This window comes from Antrostomus carolinensis, unplaced genomic scaffold (genome assembly GCF_000700745.2).
Source record: "Antrostomus carolinensis isolate BGI_N321 unplaced genomic scaffold, ASM70074v2 scaffold10472, whole genome shotgun sequence".
In the NCBI taxonomy this organism is placed as follows: domain Eukaryota; kingdom Metazoa; phylum Chordata; class Aves; order Caprimulgiformes; family Caprimulgidae; genus Antrostomus; species Antrostomus carolinensis.
The window spans coordinates 59,402-76,934 of NW_010297576.1; the positions used below are offsets into that span (position 1 = coordinate 59,402).

The following is a 17,533-nucleotide window of genomic DNA, read 5'->3' on the forward strand; positions in this document are numbered from 1 at the left end:
CAGGAATGCTAACACCTTTATATGAACCTACAAAGCAGATGTAATTAAGCCAATCTTCTTGCTTTTGATGTACAAAATAGAAAAAATTAAGCTTGACACTGGGTAAGAGTCTTTGCTACTGTGAACAACTTGAAAAATAAAATTCTACCAGAATTTTAGTGCATGTATTAAAGTATAAATATAGTATTAAATAGTTACATAGTATTAAATTATTACAGTAAGTCTTCAGATTTTCTAAATTCTTTCAAAATGAAAATTTCCTCTGTAGTAGGAGACAATTGTGAAATCATGGAAATTCTCTGAAAGTACTAGTAGTTCTTTTAAGAAATACATAAAAAACCCCCCCTCCTTTACATTCCCCCTAACAAGTAAGATTTTTCTCTCACAGCAGTTGCTCCTGTGTCCCAGGGTTAACACTATCACCAAAAGAAATAAAGAGAAGAGGAAAAAAAGACTTATCTGTAGTACTAATAAGTCAACAGATAACTAGAAAGAATTCATAGGGAACTGACCTTGTGGAAGTGATGAGATAACCTAGTATAAGTACTTAGTGTAGAACATGAATCAACATGAAGACATAAATCACAACTAGACAACATGAAGATACTCACCTAACACAACATGAGTGCCAGAATGACGCTTTTTTGTCCACTGCTCTAAGATATACTTGAAATTAAACTTGCACTCTTTATGAAATTTCAAGGCAAATACTGTATCGCTCTTCAGTGCCTGGATGACAAAGTAAAAAACGATACATTCACCTAACACAGCAATAACTGTTCTAATAAACTCTAGTAAACAGTGTATCTTACTAGTACCTAGCATACCTTAGCTGCAGGAAAGGGAAACAAGGGAAGGAGTTAATGAAATTCAGGTTGCTTATGTGAAAATGAAAACTGAGATTATGGAGATTAATCTTATTAATTTCCTGTATAAAAATAAAAGTAATAAAGCTCAGGTTCCTATGAATTATTACATTAAACAGATGTTTAGGAAAGTACAAATTCCATTTGAAGCTTTTCCTACCATCAAGGTGTCCTCATCTAAGTTGATTCTATCATCTAACAACACGCAGGCTCAAGTTTCAGTCTCTCAGAAAAAGCACTAAAAACCCCTCACTGATCTATGTACACTTAACTTGCATGAATGTAATATTCTCAAAAGGCTTTATGTATTTGTCAAGTTCAAGGTTCACAAATTAACCACTACAAAAGCCTTGGTTACTTGGTAAACTGGCACGTCTAATGAACTAAGTTAACACTTAAAATATTTTTGTAGGCCATTTAAGACATTTGAAGATGGTTTACACAAGGTTCACAGCAAACAGCTTCAATACTTCTTTAGCATCGTTAAACACTCTTCCTTTAAGTGATGGTGCGGTTGGTTTTGATATGCTTTAAAAAATTAACTCTCAAATATTCAAGGAAAACATGTTAGATAGTCACAAGACAAAACCAGATTTACTTCCATTAAACGTTGTCAAAGGTTAAACATTCCCAATACACTAATATTTACATAATAAGAATCCTGTAAACATCACAGGATCTATTCCAGCTTCCAGAAGGGAATACATTCCCATGTTTCAGGACTGATATATCTCTTCCTGTGGCATCTGAACAATCCAGCCACACATCCTTTTGCTATCCCATCCTTGAAGCTATCACCAAAGGAGCATGTTCTATTGCAGATAATTTTGAAGCAGGTATATGCCAGTTTTTAACAAAATACATATTAACCATGCCATGTTTCCCCCGTGCCCTGTGACATAACTAAATTCTGGTACACTGTCACAGGACGCCAGAAAATTCTATCTTTCAAACAGAATTGGTCTTCTACAATTTTAACTACTCCAGAGTAGAAAGCAACAGAACAGAACTTCTTAGCATGGTGGCTTAAGTTTTTTCCTCCCATACCACTTGTGGTAACAGTAAAAAATAAGATTAAAAAACTAGACAGAACTTTTACTGGGAAAAAAAATCCAGTTTTATTCAACTCAAAGTTCCAACCTGACTGACAGAATATAGTTAAGAATTTAGTAGTGAATGCATTCTGTGCCAGACATTCCTGTCAGGCTTTCTCCTAGTTATGAGAAGAGTGAGGTTGGAGCTATTTTTAGCTGAAATAATTAACTTCCAAATTCACACTCCTCCTTTATCCTCAGAAACCAAAATATTATAATTTGTCATACCTTAACAATTAAGGAAAGCACTTATAAATTTAAATCCTTTCTTACCTTATGAACCATTTCTGCTTCTTCTACTGAATCAGTGAATACCAGCACCTTCTGAACATTATTGTCTGTAAAATCCAGTATTTTGAGTAACACAGCAGTTCTCTCACTATCTGTGCAAGGTTGCACGACCTAGAAGTAGATACAAAGCAGAAGGTTGATAGTTCATGTAATCTATACATGTTTTACTATATAATTTTTTTTTTTTAATTAATAAGCACTAAACATTGTTACATAATACCAATGAGAATTCAGTAAATGCCAGCTCCAGTAAGTGGTAGGACTTCTGTTAAACTTATAGAAGATGTAACTCACAAAAGGTATGCATTTAGGACAGCTTCCAGAAGCATAATTAAAAACCAACACATAATCAAAATCTCACATTAAGATTTTTTTCATTCATTTAATTTCAAGTGATTTATCAATCTTTAAGTTTAACATTTTCAAGTACCACTAAAAAAGCTTCACATTCCAAAAGCATACTGAGCATGCTGCACCACCTGAAATACTCTTAATAATTAAAGCATCAAAACACTGACATTTTCAGTCCAGCCAAACTATTAGACTTCTCACAAAAAGTGGTGGGTTTTTTTCAGTTTTGTATCATGCTCAGAATGTCCAGTCTTAGACACCTCACAACATTCTCAATCCCCAAATTATCACATTTTGAGACACAGAAGAATTCAGATCATACTTACATCTTATATTATTCTGAAGGGCTACACCATATTGACTGGAAATTAAATGAGAAGGCACCTAAGAACACGTAATAACTTTCTGGAAAATTTAGGTCAAATTAAGTTCTGTACTATGTGGCACACAGCAGCAAAACAAGTATTTTACTAGCTCTGCTTTGGGATAACTCACCTTGTAGTTCTGCCACTCACAATTAACAATGCAAAAACACTGATAAAATCCTGATCACAGCCTATACTATTTCCAAATACTTCATATAAAATTCAAGTTCATTTGCACTAACAATGAAACACTCAAGGGAGTATTTTCACCTCAGTCCTGCAAAGCAAGGTGAAAGACCTTCAGCTCATTCAATTATTAACTTGCACAGGTATTCTAAGAGTCACCTCAGTTCATACACAGGAGGTGCCACCTGGACAGTCCGAGTTATGATTTAAGTTAGTAAACAAATAGTGACATCAGCCCCCAATTTTCACCTGTTGCACATTTCCATAGATGGAAGCTTCTTCCATAGCCGTTATCACAACATAAGGATCATTCATGAACTCCTTTATCAAGCGTGCTATATGTTTATTCCAATGAATTCCAACAGCAATAATCTGTTGTGGTGAATACTCACATTTAGGAGCTTTCTTGTAATAATCTAATATAGCAAAAACCTAAAAAGGAAAAAAGAAAATAAGCTTTTTCTATCCTCTTATCCTATTCCAAATAGTATGTGACAGCAATGAAAAGTACACTGTTTCAGCACACTGTTTTTTCCAGTCACAAAAACACCACCACAGCAACACACAAGTTTCACACCCCAAAATGAAACGTTAGGTTTGTGCACTTTCACCCTATTATTCGAATGACTTCTGAAGCAATAAAAAAAGTGACAGAACAGCATGAAGGAACAGCACGTGTGTGCACACACAGGATCACAACACGGGATTCTGCCTAGGGAAGATGGAAATGGAAATATCAGGAAAAGGATCTATTCAAACCTGAAAAATACTAAGGAGTTGGGGGGGGGGGGGGGGGGGGGGAGGGAGTGTGGCATAAAATAACTTATGAAAAATAATTAAAAAATAACTAAGAATGAATATATTCCTGATGACATCACTTACATAAGTGGCAAGCAGTCCAGCTGTGAAACAACATCAGGATTTCTGCCAAAGCACTACCACACTAAGAAGTATTCTAGGGCTCTGGCACACTTTTAAGATCTCTCCCAACCTGGCACTAAACTTACCTATAGCAGCAATATTTTTAACACTAACTTTTTGGTAGGGTAATGCTTTATAAGAGCTACAATAGTCCAAATGTTATCAAATGATCACTTCCATCTGAAAGAGCATCTCTTCTTTTTTCTATTCAAGACTGATACTTATGAAAAGCTGAGAATCTCCTACAGAAATGGCATTCATGCACAGTATTTTATAATCTTTCCCACAATCTCCATATGGTATACCTGCACTCTGGCTTAAGAGGTACAGGCTCACAACAGAAAGAACACCCTGAACAGAAAGAAGAATGTCCTATTGGATAATGTTTCATCTAATTTATGACTTGAGATTTGCTGCTACAAAGGCACATTTAACAGCTTCACATATAGCAAACTAGGCAAGCTATAAGCTTCTCTAGCTTTTCAGTTAGAAACACAGCTCTTCAGTCTTACCACCAAATTTTAAACAGGTAATAATATAAGTTAATGCTTTTAAAAGAAATCTATGACAGTGAAAAAAGGTGTGAGTGCTGGTTTTTGCATACTGATGATGTAATATACTGTAATACTAACAGAAAACATCTGTGTTATGAAGCCTCAAAGCAGCAATAAAAAAAATACAGAATTTTCTTAAACTCAAGTTGTAAGTCATCATTTTAAAACCGATACAATATTCACATCCTTGTCAACATCAAGCTTAATGCTGTTCCTCTTCCAAGATTCTCTGAGTTGGGATCAGCTTCTCCTTTTGCCTGCACTACCATTAAGGCCCAAGGAAAGTTTTTATGATTGCTTCCAAGCCTATTTGATCATTCACTTGTGCCTTTCATTCTACAGAGACTAAGGAGCTTATCAATAAAGATAGTCCTTGAACTGATGCTACTCAAATAGCAATAAGAGGGAAAAGGAAGTTACTTACAGATGATGTAAGTCCTTAAAGTAGATTAAAGATCCCTACGCTGAAACTAGCACTACCAAGAAGAAAAAAAATGCAAGTCCTTGAGAAACCATCCACAGCAAAGGAAGACAGCATAACATCAGTAGTGTAGAACAGGACAAGGTCTCTGATTTAGGAAAAAAAAAGGCCAGGAAAGTCCAATTTAATAGATTACAACTTCCCTTTTCCATTGTTTCATTCTGCCAGAAGTATACAGATGTGTTTGGTTTTTTTTTTTAATTTGTTTTCTTCTCAACTCTACTACAGGGCTTCAGGAAGGTTGTTTTTTTGTTTTTTTTTTTCCAGTGTGTGCCACTGTTTTCAAGACACGTGCACAACTCGAACAGTTTTAGCATCTGAATGTATAAAAGCCACTCACCTGTTCAGCAGTGTCAGAGAACAGTACCTCAATCTCATCAAGAACAAGATGGCAAAGTCTACAAAATAAAAAACCATGATGGTCAAACAGTCTCAGGAGGCTACACGGTGTAGTCACAATTATTTCACCTAGAAGTAGGAAGAAAAGACTGTTACCATTAACTTGCAAATTGAAAGAGCATTAATAACCATAGGACATGCTAGTTTTATTAAAATCACAACATTTGCATTTCAGATGCATCATCCTGAAGTTGGGGTTTGTGGGTTTTTTTGGTTGGTTTGGGGTGTTGTACAGTGAACTTGGTCAAGTCATTTTTAGTTTCCTTGTATTTTTTCTATGTACAAGAAAGGTGTTGAACATGCGGATATTTAAACAGCTTTAATACCATTTACTGTTAAATAGCACTACTGAAACTTCATGTATCACTACAGAGTTATAGCATTAAAGAAACAGAATTATCACGTTCTGGAACAAAAGACTTAAGACACATAAATTGCTTCTTTCATAATTTCCTGCAAGAAAGGCAGCCTACATTGTTTTCAAGTGTAATTAAGAAGACAGAAAGTATTCTTACATCCTTGGATTTTCACACTTTCAGCTGCTTCTTTATTCTGCCCAAGTATTATCAATATCGGATGAAGCCGTCTGGAGCGTCTCTCATACGTTTTCAGTAGCTCAAAAACAAGTTCTGCCTTCTTCCATCCAGGACATAAAATAAGTGCTAGTGGCTACGTAAATATGCATAAAATTTTACACCACAGTACTAGGCAAGAGTTCAGAATCTTAACAATTGTACTACTTCAGCATATAGGGCAAAAACAAAATCTGCAACCCAGGCCTTTAAGTACTTAAAAGTTTTTAGTACTATATCACTTCCTAAATGCAGATGTTACAGACCCAAGGAACCATATACCAGGTTACATGGAGACAAGAAGGATGCATGCAGGAACATACAGTAAAAGGTCAGAAAATTTAGCAGGAGTATCTTGTCTTACTTGGGGTTGTACCAGGCAATTTCCAGAGGTGCCTTACAACCTCAGTAATTCTGTATTTCTGTGATCCAATACGAGTTAGAAAGTGAATTACAATATTCAAAACAGCTAACGCAAATTTTAATTTAATGCCTACATACTATCTCCTTAAAATAAAGCTTCATCCAGTATCAAAGTAATATGACATTAACCACTTGTTAGATTTACTTGATAAATAAGTTTGACTCCCACATTCACCCAACCCATCTCTGTAAGCCTCTAAGCAGGGGGCCTATATAAACCAGCAAGCACAATGAAGATATACTAAGATCACATTAAATGTATACATTCTAAACATCCACTATCTTTTGGATCATTATTTTCCATCCACACTTTAGAATAGAAAACCTGATACTACTCTAATATATACATACTCCATTCTTGTTTGGCAAGGCTTTGTAGCAACTTTTCAACTGCAAAAATGTAAGAACTGGTGGAATATATATGAAAGGATCATTTCCCTGATATGAGATGGCAACTACATCACATCCTCGAGCTATTGGTGGCCAACAGTAAGATTCTGTGAAGCTAGGGACAAAATTTTTCCGAGCAAGTTCCTACAGAAAGAGAAAGTAGGAGTTCCACATGAATACTGTGTACTTAAAAACCAATAAAACAAGACAAAAAACAGAGTGATATAAAAGCTTTTGACCACTACATAACAAGTGTCCTTAACATGCAATATGAAAAAGTTCTTCAGGGCTGAGGAGTTAAATTATTATATTAAAATTCAAATCCCATGGCTTGTGGCAGTGGTTAATAAACCAGAAGAATGTGTACAACTGTTATAGCACTTCTCTGGAGCTTCGTTTATTCAACTGCAAGAACAACCTCCTAGACATTCCTCAATCAAAATCAGGTATTACTATAATATTTAATATCTAAAGCTGGGATGCAATACTAGCTTTACAAAGACATTCAGTGCAACAAATTACAGTAGCATTACCTTTTTCAGATTATCAAAAACTGGTGCTGTTTCCAGAACTGACGATGGCTCAATTTTGTTGCTAAGAAAGACAAAGTTTCTCTCTTCACCAAGCTTCTGAAAACTCTGAAACAATGACAAATATATGTCAAATAATTAAATTTTAGGGTTTTCGCTTACATATGACTCAGAAGCATTTACTGTATTTAAAAATGGTATTTTTATGAAACAGAGTCAAAGAAATTTGATGACACAAACTTCAGAAAACTGCCTAACTTGCTACAGAACAGTATTTTCTTCACTAAGAATCAAGCATGTGACAAGATCACCCACAAGAAAGAAAAATTAGTTCATGGTCACATCTCAAGATATAACTGGAGACCTGAGCCAGTATTAACACATACTGATTAATTTTTAAACATTTTAGTTTTTAAAACAAAATGAAGAAAAATCATGGAAATGCTGCACGCCATAGACAGGAGGGAAACCAGAAACAGGCCACCCGTCTGCACGCTCCCGAAGACAATGTCCATGAACTTAAATCGAACAACAGTTCAAATCCTCAAGGGAGTAAGCAGTAGCAGATACTGGATCCAGAGTTACCCGAGGTGTCTGAATCTGAACAGGGGATTTTCTAGCACTCATCACTAGTCACCAGCAATCAACATGCACGACTTGGTCAAAGACCTGCATTGCTCAAGTGGCTGGTAAAGGTAATTCAGCTGACTGACTGCAGAAGGGTATAAAGATAATCCTGCTCTGCTTCAATAACAATCCAGGCTACTACTTTCATCATCGTTCTTTCAAAAATATTTCAATAAGGTATCACAGTTTAAGTTCAGGAGTGGTCGTCATCTTTCAATTCTCAGCAGAGCTAAAAATAACTTCTGTAAAACTCTTGATTTTCCCCCGAATCTGACAGGAAGAAGTAGTTCCATTGCTGCCAGAGAAGAAAACTTCTTTGAAGCATCTAACAGAAGAGGACATGGAACAGCACACAGGCTCTTTTAAAGAGCTGAGATCAGATACTCTCAGCAGTGATTATTTGCCTAGAATCTGTCAGTTCATTTTCCTTTCCTCTTGTGGACACTGTAAAAGCTCCAATTGTGCAATCCAGCACACAATTTAAGGCTCAAGAATGAGTGCTGACCTTTTGAAAGCGTTTCAGAAAAGAACAGTAAGCAAAAAAAAGAGAAAACAGCAAGAAAGCAGACTAGACATTGGAAGTATTAGACAGCAGAAGACTCAACAAATAAGAACATGCTCCAATGAATGTGCACCACGGTACAGTATAAGGACTACTTTGTTTTCAGGGAAACATTAAAGCTTACATTTTTATATATTCGGAAAACTGTGCAGTGTAGAAAGCTATCATCTTCATAAAACTATAGCAAAGCAGTGCAAAAGGAAGCACAACCTTTTCATGGACTCTAGTGCATTTTTTAAGTTTTCTGCAATTTGAAAAAAGAAACTGAAGTAGAATTTTCTTTTTTAACTTTTATATGAAGAATTAGTGCAGTCCCCCAGATCTATAGAAGAACAATCTGTATGACTAGAGAATTCCTAATCTGTCCTATGTATGTTTAGCTTAGCTAAACTTTGACAATTTACAAAATAAAATATACAAAATATAATACTTACAGACACAGCATTTTCATTTAGATCTGTGCTTGGCATTTGGTATGTCTCTTCAAAAAAGGAACTGGAAACAGCAGGACCTAGAAAGGTAAGTAAAAAATGCAGAAAAACACTTCTGATTATGTGAACACATAAAAAGTCAGTATTTTTATTTACAGTGGGCTGCGATTGACTTGTTTAGTTGCTGTATCATTTCCTAATGGCAAAAAAAACAATAAAAAACCCAGTTATCTTTACATGAAGATAACTATGCAGATGAACTGAGTGAACAAGGATGGAGGATGGAAAGGTACATACTTTTAAAAAGAAAAGACCTGAATCACTATAAATGAGACAATTCCTGGTAAACACTAGTTTTAAAAGTACCTCTGTTCAAATAAATCCCTCCAAACTCAAAGAAAAAGTAATGCATTATTGACCCATGCCACAAGTAATTTCAATAGTATCTGATGCTATTAAGCATATCAACGAATGCCTGTGTAACTCACCCTCAAGCCTTATTTTGTCTTATATAGCACAAAAAGCTCTACAGTACTCCTGCATCTGATGATTTGATTGGTCTTTGTAAAGTCTGATACAAAAGCACTGCTTGTTAGAAGAATACCATTCAACCTAACTGTTAGATTTGAACTGAGGTAGTAGGTTCATGTTCAACACATGCAATTCAAGACACATGATGCATGGCAGGTATGATGGTTTCTGACACACACAGTCCCCACCTGTTTCATCGTTTGTTGATACCTTGTCCTGAAACAGCACTGGCTTGAAAGCAGGTGCAGGATTAACAATTTTCTCTGGAAGACACTCAGCATTTAATGACATTTGGTTCTCCTGATAATCTGCAGAACTCCCTGTATTCTCTTCAGCTTCCTCAAAACGAGCAAAGTTCTTTGAGACAAGATCATCATTAATGCATACCTAAAAAAACTCAAGATCAACATGCAATAAGCTACACCACCACATACTTGTTCGGAATTTATATGAAGCTTTAAACAACAGCAGTAAGACATAAGCAGTATCAGCAAACGCTTTCTGAAGAATATTAACTCCAGAATAAGAAAGTCAGTTATCTCTCCCTGTATGTTCTCTAAACAGGCATTAATTAGTTGTCAGTTTCATGCCTCAGATTCCATACTCAACTTTTGCTATGAGCTCTAAAAATAAAAAAACAAAACCAAAAATCTGTTAGTAGGTCAAGCTGGTTTCTTTCTTTTTGATTCATTGTGCATCAAAATCTGGGGAAAAAAAGTAATACTAAACCCCAAACTTGGAAACCATGGACTCGGAGATCAGTGACGCTATTGCCAATTGGGATTCCAAACTGAGAAGAGATATTAATATGTACCTTCAAAGTACAGCACTTTCTACTGCAAAGACTACAATTCCAGTGTTAAAAGCCTTGGCAAAGCATTCCAAGTAGAAGCTGTATTCAAACAAATTCATCTGTATCTACCATACAGCTGCTTAAGTCTGTCAGCAGATACAGTACAGATTTACCAGGAGTTACATGTTTTGGCAAGTGGAACTATTTTTTTTCCTTCAAAGGCCTGAGGACTCAGTCTTATGCAAAGGCAAGTGTGAACTTTATCTGTTTTTATAATACTATGCAACCACCTTATTGAAACAGCTTTAAGCACGATACCACAGAAAGGTGCAAAAGTGCACCAAGTAATTCACAGAGTTGTCCATTTGAAATACTGCAGGACTTCACTTGCTTGTCTACCTTCCAAAAAGAGGTTCGTATAAAGAAAAATGGTATTTCTGCCTCCTGGAATTCCCCCAGAAGTTTACAAGCAATAGAAATGCAAAACAAAGCCTCTAATAAGTTAATGATTTAGCTTCTACTGTATCTGACAAAAATAACAAAGCTCGCTTGCAAGTAATGCTTTTCAGTCTTAAGCTAATCACAAAGTTATAACTTAAACAGCAAAGTGCATTAACAGGTTTGTAGATTTAAAAGTATCTTACCTTTTCATCATTTATTGTCACATAAAGTAAAACTTCAAGTGTGTTATCATCTACAGCACACAACTGGGCTTTCATTTGGGTAGTTGCTAAATGCAGTAATAAACACAAGAACAAGTTAAAAAGATTAAATACCTATGAAATTATCAGTATTTTTCACTTGTATTTTCCAAGATAGACAAAAAACAGAAATCACAATTAATGTGCAATCGACTTCTTTAGAGAAGCTAGTAAAAAAGTAGTAACTTTAAATGAAAAAAATAAAGTAACAAGGCAACAAAAACTTAAAGTTACAGAAATTAAGTTGTCCTCAAGTCTTTGAAGGAAGATTGAGAGCTGAAAGAGATTAATGACCTCTTCACGCAAACTAGTCTTAGTTCTACACTGAAAGTTTTAGTTTTATCTCTTAGCCTCTGACAATCTATAGTATAAATGCATACTTTCCAAACCTGACATTCATTTTTCTCGAAATAAGTTATATTTGCCCATTTGTATAGCTTTGTTAGGCTCTCTTCATTCAAGCAAATATAGCTGATAAAGTCTTAGTAAATTCTGAAGCATTTCTTCTGCATACACTAATGATGTACCAGTAATTAAAAAACCCCTATATATTACTACTCATAGTATAGTCGTCTGGGAATATCTATGAAATTAAATTCAATGTTATTATTGCTCCTTATTAACCTTTAATTTGCACAGTGATACTTAGGGGGGAATGGGAGTAAATAATAAGTACTATGTCCCAGTTAGCATATGAAATTATCAGCCTAAAGGCCCTTAACCGCTTTCAAACTCATCCTCTCCTCCCCAAATACTTTTTATGTGGAGTTTGTTATACTTGTGAATAAGCAGCTAGGTAGTTTTTCAGGTAGAAGCACATAAGCAAGATTAGAAAAATCTCAATAAAGAGCCACTTTTCTAGTAAGATCAAAAGCTGTCTCATACCAAAACAGAAGGCTTGGTATGAAAAAGATGGCATGACCTACTGAAACACCAAACATGGGAAAGGACAAGGACAGACTGGGGAAAAAGCAGTTCTAGCTTACTAAATAACTACTTGGTGCTCAATCTATTTGTTAACAACTATAATAAAGATATTCCTCTTCTGAGCTGGGGCTTACATCTTTGTCAAACAACAACTGAAAGGGTAAACTTGTAAGCCAGACCTTGCCACCTCTAAAAAACTGTAAAAACACAGCTACAATAATGATTCAGTACTCAATACGCAGCCCCACAAAGATTTTTGCCCTTGTCAGTCCATACAAAAAACTTTATGTAGATTAGCTCTCTATTTTTCATATATACAACATTCTTAAATATAAAATATATAATTCTCTAACAGTTTATTTATCCCAAAATAGAAGTGTCAATTATGATTTTGGCAGGATGTTTTATTTACCTTGGAGAAGGCTTTTAAAATACCGAGTAGCTGCACTATCCCATCTTTTGGCTGGTCTAGGAAAATAAACACAACCAGTTATCCCACATCATCAAAAATTAAAGCAGTAATGTTGGAAAAAACTTTGGACAAATGTGAAGAAATTATTTCAAGTCATGCCAAATCTTGAGAAGTGCACTAACTAGTCACATTACCAAAATCTTACTACTTAGAATGTAACTTCAGTCCTGATAATATTGGGTCAGCTCATTAATAAAATGAGCTGATCAAAAATTACTGGATATTGCTTTGTCAAAGTATGATGGTTTATATTCAACATAAAATACAATGGTTAGAAGTGAAACACAACAGCCAAACATAAAGCAAGAATCCACTTGTGGAACAAATAGGTATTGAGTAGTTTCAAACGAGCACTTAAACATTGAAGTGCTGAAGACAAAGGTCTGCAGCAGAAAGTTCACTCTTTACTATCTTCTGCAACTTTAAGTATAAAATAAAAAACAATACAAGGAGGAGCACCATAAACAATCTACTACTTTTTTGACAATTCAAAATGATGGTCCACTCAAGATGTATGCTGTTCCTTCCTAAACTATGCTAGTATTTGTTCTGTCAGAATACTGAAGTCAAACACTAATTTCTTACAAACAAGTGTATAAAAAAAAACCCCCAAATCTGCTTGACCACAAGTAGTTTTAAAATTTTTTAATATCACAAACCAAAGTAGCTGTCTTGGTTCCCAGATCTAACCATGGGATCTAACCATGTCCCTCTCAAGTTGGCAATAGCACCCTGGAACTCAAGGATACAAAAGCATTTTTCTTTACTACCAGACCCCAGTGAAAAGCTTATTCAAGTCCTTCAAGACTGCAGTGAGAAAAAAGTTGGCATGAATATAACAAAAGCACAACAGGAATCCAAAATACATCAGGAAAAAAGACAGAATGGGGAATACCAAAGCTACCTACAAACATCTATAGACCTTCAATTCAGCTAAGCATGTAACTATCACAAAAAAGGAGTAGCAAAAGTAAGACAAGCATCTCTAAGAAAGAGCACATAAGGACAGATTGGTAAAGTTCATATGCTAGGAATCAAGAAACAGCTCTGGGCAAGAACTGCCAGAAACTTCTCTAAATTTCTGACCATTTTTAAATAAATATCAAAAGATTCAAACATGGATAATAAATCCCAAAATCATTAAGGAAGAACCATTAAGGAAATAATTCAATTTAAGAACTAAATGGAAAATATTCCATTTAAGAAACTGAAACAGGTTTACAAAAGTGATTTCCTACGATGCTCTTGAAACATCTGTTCTAAAAAAGAAATTCTGCAATAAAACTTCACACTTAAGATAATTTATGAACAGAAAACATTTATTAAACTCTACTTACACTATTTTTGCAGTATTTTCAGAAAAGTTGATACGCAGCGTCACTGGCTTTGTGCAATACAGCCTACACTTTTTTGCTCTATATGGGATCTGCATAAATGCTTCCAGCGCAATTCGAATGCTTAAAAACAAAGCAGAAATAATCTCATTTTACAGAGCAGATTTCATTCTCCAGAAGTCATTGGTCTCATACACATCCTTCTGTTTCACTGTATCTGACACCACAGTTCTTCCAGAAGTTTGGCTCCCACCGTGAAACACCCTGGAACCCTGCTACCAGAAGCAATGAGTGAATGGATTTGTTCCGGGTATGAATACACTTCCTATTTACTCAGTCTTTCTGATCCTTCACCACGACACTTTAAAGTCTTTTCACAATATTTAGCCCTCATACTACCACATACATCACCCAGCACTGCATCTTCTTACTTCTGTGTAAGAAACCAGGAAGGTTAAATCAGCAAGAAGGAAATCTAATACTAATAAATACATTAATTTGCATTTGTCATTTTGCAATTATTACTTCTGTGTAAGAAACCAGGTATGATTAATATCAGCAAGAAGGAAATCTAATACTAATAAATACATTAATTTGCATTTGTACTCTTCCTACAAATGATTTATTCTTTATAAATTTACTACTGGAGTGTTAATCATACCCTTTACATTTGGTTTGGTTGGAGACTCTTAATAACCAGCAAGACACTGTACATAGCAAGCTTTAAAGATCCATATATTTATCACTTTTGTTAAAAAGTTTATTTTAAAATGAAAAAGCAGTAAATAATACATTAATTTCTAGCTGAACATACTTTAAACTCAGGGCAGTATTGTCAATTTGTTTTCTAATACAGCAACATTCCATTTAAAAACATTAACTTGAGTTTTAGTTTAAAATACTTTAAGTAAGCTTTCTTAATTTTGTAGAATAGTGCAAGAAACAAAAAACCCCACAACCAATTTGGTAAAGCTTCTTGTATTCAAAGCAGCATATTTTATTAAAGAAATGAACTTTAAAGCTAGCTGAGAACTGGAACAGTTATTCTTTAACACACATTTTTCAAGACTTTAGAAACAGTATGTTTCATAGTGGTTTTATTAAAAACTGGGAACCTGTGAAAACTCTTTTTTTTGCACCATGCCCAGACAGACCAACAGCTCTTAGTGATGTAAACAAGCTAGTAAACTGCAGTGGGAAAAACCGCGCATGTTTGCGTCTAGATGTCAAGTTCAGCAACTCAAACCCTGCTTCCACATCATGCCTGGTGAATGATCTTCACTGGTTGTAATTTTTTAGTATCTAATCACTTAGTAAGGGAGGAAAGTATATATATATAAATAACGTTAACTGGCAAGCATACAGTTCAGTCATAACAAACTGCCATTATTTCAATTTCAAATCTTTAAAAAAAACCAAAAAAAACCCCAAAACCTACAATAAAAAGCATCTTTAAAAATTCCCAAAACAAAGACTGGTTTGCATCCACTCCTGCAAGGGCTTATCATATGCCTAGCAGTTTCTTGTGGACCCAGCCCACACTTCGATTAAACCAAAGCCTTACCACTAACAAGTTAAATAAATATTAATAGTGTTTGTATACATTAACTAACAAATACATTTCATTGACAGTGTAAAAAAACCCAAACACTTACTCCTTTGATTTAACAAATACATATTTGGCATAATCCACAAGAAAACATTCCATTTGATAATGATCTGTACAGAACATGATCGACTTAATAACCGCTCTACACCAGCATTTGAGTTCCTCACTGAAAACCACACAAATCTGAAAAAGAAAAAAACCCCAAAACAGCAGGTTCTTGTAAATGAAGTAAATTACATTCAAAGTTTTTTTTAGAGGCAAGAATACAGTATTTATTACATAGCACTCGATTTTCTTTTTAAAATACAAGCATCCCAGCCTATGTAGTTACGAAGTTTACAGATACAAAGACACAACCCATATAGACATTATTATCTACTTTTCTACATAGCAATATTGAAAAAAAAAAAAAAAGAGACTAATGCATATCTTGGATACTTCACCCCCAAACCAATGCAAATAACAGACTACTTCTATCTACACAGTATAGCAATGATTTTACCTGGCCTTCTTCTACTGTTAGTGGTTTTACTTCATCCACATCTCTGTAAGGGTTGTCATAGAACTGATTCATTTTGGCATTCAGGTTTTTATATTCTACTTCATCAACTATGTAAGGCCCACAGCCTTTTATAGTAACCCAAAAGCAACCTGGATCTTCAATCTGGGGCAAGGGATAGATAACAACAAATACTATTAGCCCCTGCCAAAATGATAGGATGTTTTTAAGAACACTGGAGCAGCAAATGTAAAAACAAAACTTGAAATCTTTAGTGAGGGACCCTAAAAATTATGGGGACTGATACTTAGCACACAGAATGTTAACAAGCAAAACATCTTTCAATTTCAGATCATTAGTTCATTAAATTACTTCTCAGCTTGCAACTTTCCTTAGCACTGCAATTAATAGCATGTGTAGTCTAAAATGTAGTAGCATTATCTAAAAAGTTGTTTAACCCAAACCTAAGTGCAAACACAAAGCTTTTTATTTCTCAACTGTCTTCAAGAAGTACATTAAAAAACCCCAAAAGACACAACAAGCCCCACCAATGGACTTTTCTTCATGCTCAGAGAGTCTACAAGACAATCAGCTGCTTTAAAAGTGGGTCATAGCTTTCTGCTCAGCCTTCTAAACCTTTATATCCCTGGCTTTCAACTGTTGTGGGTTAATCCCAGTAGGCAGCTAAACACCACACGACTGCTCCCTTTCTCCCCTGCAGTGGAATAACTGAGAGAATTGGAAGGGTAAAAGTGAGAAAACTCATGGGTTGATACAAAAACACCTGAATGGGTAAAGCAAAACCAGGACACTGTGCAAGCAAGCTAAGCAAAATAAGGAATGGATTCACTGTTTCCCATTGGCAGGCAGATGTTTAGCCACCTCCAGGAAAAGAGGACTTCATTATCATGTAACTGTGACCTGGGAAGACAAATTTGGTAACTGCAGACATCACCCTTTCCTCCTCCCTTCCCGCAGCTTTTATTGCTGAGCAAGACATCATATGCTATGGCACAGCAGCTGTCCTGACTGTATTCTGGGAAAATGATTTTTCCATGATCTGCTGTGGAATTCAGTAGAATCTATGGTATACTACGCTCTATTTCAAGATTATGTTGCACATCTTCCATTTTAGATTTTAGCTGCATCCCTACTGATATCCTTTGAGATTAAACCAATATAAATACCTAAAAGAAATGACAAAACATATATAACCCATATATGACCCCACATATGTAAGAAATTGTTGCTGAATGGAAACAGAGGCATCATCTTATTTGCACATCTGACTTCCAGAGTTGCACTGAAATAAACAAACAGCAATCCTTTAGAGTTTAAAAAATGCCAGCATACCTCTAATACAAAAACTTCCATGTTTCTCAGCTAGAGGCTTCCTCAACACTGCTGTAGAAGAACAACAGACATTTGATTAACCATTTTTAAAGCTGTCATTTGTTTTGAAGCATATCTAAAGAACATACACCTAAAGCAAGCCTTTAGATTTTTGCTCTTTGTTTTACGACTATTAATGTAGGCAACTGATTTACACATATTACTGGGTTCAAACCAGGCTTCTTAATGAAGCACTGTATTAAAGGATAACTAAGATTTGTCATCCATGCCT

The 17,533-nt window shown here is 35.2% G+C and overlaps 1 protein-coding gene across 1 annotated transcript in view; it reads right to left on the bottom strand.

The window, feature by feature from the left end:
• The window catches only part of TDRD12 (tudor domain containing 12), a 28,727-nt gene extending 11,444 nt beyond the window's left edge, over nt 1–17,283 (bottom strand). Inside the window, exons 1-15 of the mRNA XM_010162182.1 lie at nt 17,263–17,283; nt 15,913–16,074; nt 15,457–15,593; nt 13,805–13,924; nt 12,408–12,463; nt 11,012–11,097; nt 9,763–9,961; nt 9,047–9,123; nt 7,427–7,531; nt 6,855–7,037; nt 6,024–6,177; nt 5,450–5,577; nt 3,403–3,585; nt 2,234–2,362; nt 612–729 (exon numbers count right to left, since the gene is read on the bottom strand). Of these exons, the coding sequence (XP_010160484.1) occupies nt 612–729; nt 2,234–2,362; nt 3,403–3,585; nt 5,450–5,577; nt 6,024–6,177; nt 6,855–7,037; nt 7,427–7,531; nt 9,047–9,123; nt 9,763–9,961; nt 11,012–11,097; nt 12,408–12,463; nt 13,805–13,924; nt 15,457–15,593; nt 15,913–16,074; nt 17,263–17,283 (1,858 nt within the window). The remainder of the gene's footprint in view (nt 1–611; nt 730–2,233; nt 2,363–3,402; nt 3,586–5,449; nt 5,578–6,023; nt 6,178–6,854; nt 7,038–7,426; nt 7,532–9,046; nt 9,124–9,762; nt 9,962–11,011; nt 11,098–12,407; nt 12,464–13,804; nt 13,925–15,456; nt 15,594–15,912; nt 16,075–17,262) is intronic.
• Between the last annotated feature and the right edge of the window lie 250 nt (nt 17,284–17,533).